The sequence below is a fragment of the Cryptomeria japonica genome, chromosome 1 (genome assembly GCF_030272615.1).
Source record: "Cryptomeria japonica chromosome 1, Sugi_1.0, whole genome shotgun sequence".
Taxonomy (NCBI): Eukaryota; Viridiplantae; Streptophyta; class Pinopsida; order Cupressales; family Cupressaceae; genus Cryptomeria; species Cryptomeria japonica.
The window spans coordinates 677,154,907-677,165,419 of record NC_081405.1 but is presented as its reverse complement, the minus strand read 5'-3'; the positions used below and the strand labels follow the sequence as shown (position 1 = coordinate 677,165,419).

The following is a 10,513-nucleotide window of genomic DNA, read 5'->3' as shown; positions in this document are numbered from 1 at the left end:
TATGCCCTTTTTGCCCATAGTTTGAGCTCTTCACCTTTGACTTCTTGCCTAGAGATTTTGATCTCTCTTGAGACTTGGACTTGAACTTATTTCCTTTCTTCTCATCTTTGTCCTTAGGTCTGCCTCGAACAGAGAGTGCATCTTTTGTCACCTCAGAAGATTTCTCTCTCATTTCTTCTAACAAAAGAGTATTAACCACATTATCCATCTTGAACTAGGTCATAGTACTACCGATAGCCATTACTAAGTGTTCCCAAGAGTCAGGCAATGAACACAACAACAACATGCAACGTTCTTCTTTTTGAATGGACACACCAACAAAAGTTAACTGTGCAAGAACCATGTTGAATGCATTCAAGTGGTCTGCCAATGGCGTTCCTGCATCCATCTTAGAGAGTACAACTTTTTCCTCGAGAAAAGTTTATTCACCAAGGATTTGCCTCAATAAATATCTCCCAACTTATTCCAGAGAAGATGTGCAGACTTCTCCTCATGGACGTTTAATAGAACAAAATCAACAAGACATAGCCTGATTAGACCCCTTGCCTTCCAGTCGGCTAATTCCCAATCCTCTTGCTTCATGCCTATAGGTTTCTACCCAGACATAGCAATCCAAAGGTCTCGGTCGACCAACAAGTCTTCCATCTTGAGTTTCCATAGTTTGAAATTGGAACCATTAAATTTCTCCATGTCTATGCACCTAGAAGTGCTTGCCATCTCAACCTGTAAAACAAACAATTAGACACTCTACAAGATCTCCCACTGAAACAAAAATGACACAAAAAGAACCCTACCCAACAAGGATAACACAACTTGGCCAGGCTCTGATACCACTTGAAAGGAAAGCAAGTGCGGAAAATGCTTCCCTAATGTCAATTTGTAGGGGAAAACAGGATAGTGTTTACAAATTTTCAACTTTTACAAAATAGAACACAAGCATGAGCATAAACAATTAAACAACATAGAGACAGAACACACAGAGTTAATGTGGGAAAACCCTTTCGGGAGAAAAACCCACCACCAACAGAAAATAACTTTATTAACAATATGTCAAATACAATAAAGTCTAGTCTGCAGACTTCCTTCACTCTGTTGAACAATCATTCTAGATAAAGCAAAACTCGGGTCAATTACAATCACATAACGCTCAATAGCTATTATAGTTCATCAACCTTACATTGGTTTGCATTTTGCTTCAAATACCAAACAGGTCGACTGTTCATTTGAGCAACTGTACCAACGACTTGAAGTCTAACCATTTGCCTGCATCGGTTTGCATTCATGGGAAACACAATATCCCACATGCACCAAGAAGTCAGGTCGGTTCATATTCATATACACCGACAAGAACTTCTAATGTGATCACGAGCTCATCTTTTGGACTTTGGCTCAAAGCAAGCATTTGTGGTCGATCTCTACTCCATCGGCCATTGGACAGACCATAATTACGTTGCTTCGATCTCCCGATGAACCAGTAGACGACTCGACTAATGCGGCTCCAAAATAGGTCAGCTCCATTGGCTCATCAGAATAATACTCGAATAGATAGACCCGAGCTCCCGATGATATCCAGTCGCCGAAGGCGACTCCATCGGGTCTTTGACAAGAAACCAAACTAGCTACCCCGATCCTCGATACCAACGAACGTGGACACATCGGGTATCGTTGTAACAACCAACCGGGTCACCCCGATCACCGATAGCACTTAGTTGGTTTCATCGGGTCATTTGAAACATACCCAAACTGGTCCACCTGATAGTCGATACTACCCCAATGACCAAAGATGACTTCTTCGGGTCATTGGGATAACTTCAAAACCCCCTTCTTCGAGCTCTAATACCTACTCCGATATGTCGAGTTCGTTGACAAAGGTTATACCGATAGATGTCCCATTGGGATAGGTTACTTCGATCAACCTGATCAGAAACTAGCACAATATCAAGCAAATTCGAGGCAAATATTTCCAACAGAAATTTATAAAATACCTCATAAGAAATAATTTAGAAAGTTTTTTTTTTTGGGGTAATATTGGTGTTTCGTTAATTTAATTAAAGATGGTCCTAGAAATTAAAATAATCTAGGCAGAAAGGATATAAACATTAAACATTAATTTTTTTTGGACCATTTCTTGATTTACGTGTGTCATCCTTGTGCAAGGACTATTAACAAAATCCTCGGGTCTACAATTGTTTTACTGTTATAAGTATAATTATTAATAATATCTCATTATATTATACTGGTTAAACAAATAATTCTTTATTAAGAATAATTGTTGAAGCAAAGATTGAGTTTTGATACCATGTTGAATTAAAGATTGAGCTTTGATACTGTGTTGAAAAAAGATTGAGCTTTGATACCATGTTGAATTTTGCAAGACAAACCTGGAAGATCAAACATCAAACTACAACACTTTCCACAAATGAGAGTAGCAAGAAAAACATTTCATATTCCTTAAAAACAAAGATTAAAAAATGAATTACAATTGTACAATGAGGTGCTTGTATAGAGAGCACAAAGATGCCCTAAACTAAATTTAGGAGAACTAAAGAAAAATCACAAGGAGCTAAAGAAAAATCAAAAGGAGCTAAATAAAGCTCAACTTCAGCTAAACTAAAGTGAAGCTAATACTAGCCTAATTAAATAAAAACTAAAAAATACCTAAGTTCATCTTAAGTGAATGAAGTAATTAAAAGACACAATTAATTAAATAATTAGACAATGTATCCTAATTACTCCAACAATAATTTATTTATTAGAGATTTACACTAATAAATTCACCAAGCTTTTTTTAAAGTAATCATGTGGTAGTAACTTTATGAGTATTCAAAAGAACTAAATTTATCAAAAAGAGTTACAAGATCTTTAGCCTTTTTTTCTATTAACTCCTAGCATGGTACTAGATACTGCAACCCATAAATCTTTATCCATGATTATATCCTCCATCTTAAGTTTTCACAATTGAAAACAACTCGCATTGAACTTCTCTCCAATAAATAGGGAAATGTGATAAAGAAAATCTCTAAAGAAAGGAAAAACACACATGGTTATTTAATGCTTCCATAAACAAGGTGATCTCTTCCAAATGACACAATGCACCATGAGTGAATCAAGGAAAATGGGATCACATATCAAAAAGTATAAAAACGCGTCAAAACTAGATTTGTAGGCATGGATAGAGGCAAATGATAAAGCACTATGAGAATCCATTTGTAAGTAAGGCTCTATCCAAGAGTCTATTTGTTAACAATGATATATAATAAAAGCGTGAGAACCTTAAGAGGACAAATTAGGTGACACAAAAAGGAAGGGATAATATATTATAATTCTAAACATCAATCCTTAATACATATAAAATATACATGGGAGGAGCTAACCTTAATATAATAAAAAAAATTATATACTTAAAAAATCTTAAAATCAAACTATGTTTTATGATCTTAATCGAGTTCAACAAAATGAAGAGGGAAAAACACAATCTCTAGGCCTAGGCTAATCTGCAAAATTATAGAAACAATCACAATTAATGTAGATGAAAGAGTCGTTAGAATAGAATGGTATAAATCAAAACCTAAACATTTAGAAACTTGTTCAATCGTGCTATATATAAAAAATAAATAGGAGGATCGAGATCATTTAGCACTATGACTAATGAATGAATGTCAAATGATGAAGAATAAAAAATTAAAGGTGCCTTGGGATCTAAAAAACTCTACAAGAATAACCAATAAGGATCAAAATCAAAATATTATTTTCTATGCTACTCTAAGTAAAATTCATCAATATGGATCTAGTTCATGATCATTAAGTTAGTCTTTTGCCACAAACCTAACTTCTAATGTGATTCTAACTTCTCCCTAATGCAATCTAGTAGTGGTTTGTTGTGTTTTAGCTCTAATAAGGGGTTAGCATGTTTAAGACTTGCAATTGATAAAATCCCACTATTTTCCACCTTGTCAAACTATTGTGCAGATGTTGATTTAACAACTTTGATAATAGATTAAAAAAAAGAAAAAAACAATACACAATTCACTTAGAAATTTGATTTATTACTCATTTTAAACTTAAAAAAAATTTGATTTAATACTCATTTTAAACTTAAAATCTAAATAAGTCTATTCATGTCCTTTCTACATACTCTTAGAATGAATAGATTTCCTTGATTATTCAATATAAAAAATGAATGAGAATTGCTGTATTTTTATTGCAAACATAATACTAAATTGCACAAATATATACATAATCAGCATTAAATATAAGAGACAAAAGAAATATCCCATCTCTATGAAATAAATCTGCACCTTTGAAATTTCTTTTAAAAAAAAACTCCCTTCATAAATGATATAGCTTATCAATAATTGTATGTAACACTTGCACGCCTTTCCACTCTTCATCTTTCTTCACCTCTATCAGGAACCCCTTCTTCAATATTCCAAACCTCTTTAAAACATGTTTAATTGCCATATAATACTGATAATAGTAACTCCAACAACCATATGGTTCCACCATTGTAATCATCCATTCTCCCGGACGCACTTGAAGTTTGCTGTCATAGTAAGAGGGTCCAGGTGGTATTGATTCATTTATATCCTCCACCGAAGTAGAGCTGTCAACCACAACTAGAATGCATATAATAACTTTACTTAATACTCGACATTTTTCCAACTCATCACTGTTTTCAGCAACAATTTCAGTGATTGCATCAGCACCAATATCATTGTCATAAAAGAGATACTCATTTAAAGTTGTTTCTGCTACATCCACTGCTCTTCCGATGACAAAGGTATAATCTGACTGCAGAGTCTGAAATAAAAAAAATCAAAATACTCAATTCCTTAGGGTAAATTCTTTTCATTAAAAGATTACTTCAAACATTACTTACAAAAATATATTCCATGAGATTTATAATTGGCTATTAAAAAGAGTCTCAAAATCAGTACCTCCAACTTGGGAATGCAATTCTGAATTATTGCATTGCTGCAATAAAAAAGTTGCATACTTTTTAATGCATGCAACTCTTCAGTACCTGCTATGCTCTCCATCTTGTCACAAGAATTAATCATAATTTGCTCCAGGCATCCTAGTTTGGAAAGACTCAGCAACTCCTCTAGCGCAGGACACTTTATAATGTACAACTCTGTAAGCTTTGTAAGATCATTAATTCCTGCTACTCTTTGCATATCTCTACAACTTTGTATAGACAGACTGATGAGTGTTGTTGGTAGTGTAATATTCTGTAGCTTCTTACAATGGTCAATTTCAGTTCTCTCCAAGTAGTTCAGACTGGAAAGACTTGCCAACTCCTCAAGCTTGGGACACTTCATAATGTGCAACTCTGTAAGATTTGTGAGATCACTAATTCCTGCCAATCTTTGCAAATCTCTGCAATTTTGTATAGACAGACTGATGAGACTTGTTGGCAGTGTAATGTTCTTTAGCTTCTTACAACAGTCAATCTCAAATTTCTCCAAGCAGGTCGATCTAGAAAGACCTGGCAACTCCTTAAGCTCAGGACAATTGCTAATGTGCAATTTTGTAACCTCTAAGTTAAGTGACACACTTCTTAATTTTGGACAATCATACACTTGAAGATATTTGTGCTTCCCACATCTGTCAATTGTAATCCTAAGATCTATGCAACTTGATCCTCTAATAGCTGGCAACATCTCAAGCTCCGGACAGCTCCTAATGCTTAATTCTACAAGATTTGCACAACCAAATTTATTTTTTTTCAAAAATGGACAACCATCCAACATAAAATATTTAACTTTTACATTTATATCAAATGTTATGCTCTCCAGATACTTCATACCACTAAGACACAAGCACTCAAACTCTAGCTTCGTACAACCATAAATTTCCAATTTTACAAGCTTGGCAAGATTAGATATTCCTAACACATCTTTCAAATGTTTACAATCTACAATTGTGATCCATTCCAGACAGCTAAGATGACCAAGAGTTAGCTCCTTAAGATTTGGACATTGATTAATATTCAACAGCATAAGCTTTTCAATGTAAGAGATTCCTGATAAACTTATCAAATATCCACAATATGTAATATCAAGTTTCTTCAACTGGGAGGGCACCTGAAATTCAAAGATAAATTTGTGTAAAGCTCTCAATGATTTAAAAAATAACCCAAAGAATTCCACCGTACCCATGAAGGAGATTTAGCTTTTGAATGAGAAGATCGAAATACCTGTATGTGATTCTCCCACAACGTTTTAAATCGTCCACCTTTGATTTTCAAACACTGCAAACTCTGAAGAGGAATCCATGAAGGAATGCTCTTCATTGGTTGTGTTGTAGAATTCCCCTCAAGTTGAAGCCATAGTAAGGAAGCTGATGTCTCAACACAAATGTCTGATTGACCTAAGAAGAATGTAACTTGATAATTCATGGACTTGTCAAAAATGGAGTGGAAACACCTAACATTAGTTTTGTTGAGGATATTTCTGAAACTCATTAATTCCTGCATACAAAGAAGCAGCTCAGTTTTCTATTAGTCTAGTAACAAGTTGAGATCTATAATAATAGAATATAAAGGAGAAATAAGGAGGGTAACAATCATACCAAATATTTCAGATCTCGAGGACGCCATAGGTGATGAGGAGGGTTGAATTCAAGTGCCATTTCTCTTCCCAAGTCTCTCAGGTGGTCATGCATTCGCATATATAAATTTGTCTCTTCTTCTATAAGACATTTATCTCTGAGTGTTTCCAGTGCATGTTGAGCGTTCCATCCTGAACCCTCCCATACTTCCTCGATTACACTATGTCGTCTGCCCACAAAAAAGCAAGCAATATCCATGAAAACTTGTTTTTCTTCAGCATTCAATGCATCAAAACTTATTCTCAATCTTTGCTTTACGTCCCGAGGAAGTGTCTTTCTAACTTCAATCAATTCTGACCTCCAATAATCCTCACTTCTACCATGAACGTGCCTGCCCAGAACTTGAAGTGACAGAGGCAACCCTCCACACACATCTACGAAGGAATTAACCAGCTCCTTGTACCCACTAGATGGATTGGGTTGGTCAAAGGCATGCCAACAAAAGAGTTCACTCCCATAATTTCGATTCATTCCTTTTAAATGATAACCATCAGTAATCCCTACATTTATAAGCACTCCAACGTCACGGGTTGTGACAATAACCAGACTATTACTCAATTCTTTTAAGATATCCATGACCAGTAGAGCATTTAACTGCTCCACATGATCGATGTCATCTATAACAATTAGGAAGCTTAAGTGGGCGGGGACCCCTTCAAGACTATCTTTGAGATAGCCTGTTCCTTCCTCTGTATTTGTAAAACTGAGATCACCTCTGTGGAAGAGATCTTTGAGAAGCTTAAGTTGCAAAGAAGGTAATTCTCTTCTCTCAGATGCTTCTCGTACATCAAACAAAAAACTTGCTCTAAAGTAATCTGATTTTTTTCTGTTAAACACTTCTTTGGCTAGAGTTGTCTTCCCCGATCCACCCATGCCGAAAATGCCAACTGCCTTAACTTTGTCCTTCCCTTTCTTCAGCCTACACTGGTTTTCAAAATCTTCTACAAGTTCCTCAAGGCAATGCCGTTCAAAATCTTTCACAAGATTATTGAGCCCCACTGGATATTGAGCAACATGTAAGAGTGTTTTCCTTTGTACTTCTTTTTGCACAGCTGCTACTATTTTTTGGCAGTTAAGAGTCACTGGAACTTTATACCATAAAAGGAGGATTCCATCAAAAAATTATTAAACCGCATTTGAAGATACAAAAATCACAAAAATCACAAAAATATTACCTGTTAAATTCTTCCCCAGCTATGAGTGAAAGACACTGAAGAGCGTTCTTCCACTCATTAAGCTTCTCCAGGTACCTACCCTTCTCTTCATATTTAATGAATGCATCAGAGTATACTCCCTTCTCTATGTGGCGGAGATCAGAAGGCTTTACTCCATAAAACACGGGGATAATTTTGGCCTGGCGTTCTAACATGAGAAGCAGCTCAGTCAAACACCATGGTGAATCTGCATATCCTTTGGAAAAGATGGCTACATTTACTTTAGCAGAGTGGATAGCTGTCTCAATAGTGGAAGGAAACGAATCTCCAAGTTCCTTCTCTTGGGAATCAAGAAACGCCCGTATTCCCATCTGCTCTAGGGAATTGTAGAGCTCAATACCAAGAGTTTGTTTGACATCAGGGCCTCTGTGGTTGATGAACACATCATACAATTTTGAAGATTCAGAAACCATCCTTCTTTTGCCAGAGAAAGCATCAAATTCCTGATTGTGCAGGTGAGATGATGAAGGAAACGCCATTGTTTCCAATTCAAATGATAATCACCCGTTAAAATTAATAAACAGAGAGAGGAGGGCGAGTAAAATTTGATTGTAATATGAGTTTATGTTATTGGAATTTAGAGGGAATTAAATAGATCATACTGCAGGGGTGTTCTGTCCTCTCCTCGAAACAACGAGGAAAATAAGAGTAAGGAAAACGCTTAGATATTAGATAAGCACCCACCTGTTCAAAGCATCCGGCAAGCTCAGTTCTTTCCTCGAAACATCCAAGGCTAAAAAACGAAAGGAACAGGTTAGAAATTACACAATCGCCCACTTGTTCAAAGGGTAATGTGGGCTTCTCTCTCCTTTCATGGAAACATCCAAGGGAGAAAATAAGGAAAAAAGCTTTGAATGTAGACAAATTCATTTTTGTGTAATTCATGTATGTGTGCAAGATCATAATGAAAATAAATAAGATTCAAAATGAATTTGATTGCAATATGAGTTCAGAATGAATTAAATATATCAATCTGCTCGCCTGTTCAGTCCTCTCCTCGAAACGAGGAGGAAAATAAGAGTAAGGAAAATGCTTAGATATTACATAAGCACCCACCTGTTCAAAGAAGCCGACAGGCTCAGTTCTTTCCTCGAATCATCCAATGCAAAAAGAGGAAAGGAACAGATTAGAAATCACACAACCACCGAATTGTACAAAAGAGAATGTAGGGTTCTCTATCCTTTCATCAAAACATCCAACGTTAGAAATTACAAAGAGAATGTAGGGTTCTCTATCCTTTCATCGAAACATCCAACGTTAGAAATTACACGATCACCGACTTGTATAAAGGGCAATGTGGGGTTCTCTGTTCTTTCGTCGAAACATCCAAGGGAGAAAAGAACGAAAGTGCTTTACAGATTTCTACATGGTTGGTTTCGATGTGATTTACAGAGTGATTCTGTCGGTGACTCCAGTTCATGTCGGTGTCGTAGAGAGTGGGATAAGTTAATAGAAAGACACCAAGAATTCATGTCACTGCCGTGGAGAAAAGGACTAGTGTGTCCAGAGTAGACGGTTTAAATCTCACACAAAATGAGGTTTACAAATGTTAAATATTTAGAAATGAGTGAGATTTTTTAGACTTAATATGTTGTTTAGTGTGAGTGATTTAAGACTGATTATCATGGAAGGTGAGGAAAATAATTGAAATAAATGTTTTCCTATATCTATTAATTTAATATTTAAATTTTTTATAAAAAATTAATGTTTTTTTATTAAATATATTTTTATTTTAAAATATTTAAAACAAATGTTATGTTGGAATACTTTGTAAATGCAACATGAAAAGGTATACGCTAAGTAGTGGCCTTTTGGCATTTTTGGTTCAATCTAATATCATCATAGTTTGGTTGCTTTTAGCATTTTAGGTATTAGCTAAGTTGGCCCTTTGGTAATGCTTCTCTTTCTGATACTCTATATTAGACTTGATACAGTTCATATATTAATAAATTAGACTTGATACAGTTCATATATTAATAAATTAGACTTGATACAGTTCATATATTAATAAATTATTCAAGCTTTTGTTTTTTTTAAAATTATTTTATTTATATCAATTTTTATTTAATTTTAGGTATTTATTTTGATGGAATGACTTAATTCAATTACATATTGAAAGTATATTTTTGTATTAAGTTTGACTTATTCTTCAATCTTTACCTGCGTCTATTTCTTCTTATTTATACCTATTCTAATATATTCAATTTTGTTCAATTCTTATATATTAAAATTTTGGAATCATTTATTTTACCTATACTCACAATTATATCTATGCATCCACTTATGGCTTTGAAATTAACTCTTTCTTGACCAATTTCAATCACATACCATTGAAGATTGATCTCAAGATTCTTGTGATTAAGTCTTAAATTGAAAAAAAATCAAATTCAAAATCTTAGACTTTGGCCCTTTCCTACTATATGTTGTGAGTAAACTTGATACATATTTTGTTTAACTTATTACTATGCTTTGATATTTAAAGGTATTCCTTTCTATAATTCATGTATGTGCAGAAGATTATACTCAAAATAAATAAGATTTAAAATGAATCTAGATACCAAATCATTCAAACTAAACATGCAAACCTCTTAATAGAATATTAATGGATCAACTTTATAATAATATGTTTGTTGCTCGTTTGTATAACATCCAATGAAGGTGGATGAGGCCATGTCTTATATGGAACA

General features: G+C 34.6%; 1 protein-coding gene across 1 annotated transcript; it reads right to left on the bottom strand.

Annotated features, from left to right (window-relative positions):
- Positions 1-4,282: 4,282 nt before the first annotated feature.
- LOC131030337 (disease resistance protein Roq1) lies at positions 4,283-7,490 on the bottom strand. Its single transcript, XM_059221369.1, has 4 exons — positions 6,574-7,490; positions 6,200-6,472; positions 4,938-6,086; positions 4,283-4,800 (listed from the first exon to the last, which is right to left on the bottom strand). The coding sequence occupies exons 1-4, from the start codon at positions 7,483-7,485 to the stop codon at positions 4,330-4,332; spliced, it is 2,805 nt and encodes a 934-aa protein (XP_059077352.1). The 5' UTR covers positions 7,486-7,490; the 3' UTR covers positions 4,283-4,329.
- Between the last annotated feature and the right edge of the window lie 3,023 nt (positions 7,491-10,513).

Bases quoted from the DNA above. Each gene is read 5' to 3' on its own strand.
- LOC131030337 (XM_059221369.1), bottom strand. From the start codon at position 7,485: ATGGGTGGATCGGGGAAGACAACTCTAGCCAAAGAAGTGTTTAACAGA. The intron at 6,087-6,199 runs GTATTTCGATCT...TTTGAATTTCAG, and splicing joins TGTGGGAGAATCACATACAG to GTGCCCTCCCAGTTGAAGAA. The intron at 4,801-4,937 runs GTACTGATTTTG...TTTTTATTTCAG, and splicing joins ATTGCATTCCCAAGTTGGAG to ACTCTGCAGTCAGATTATAC.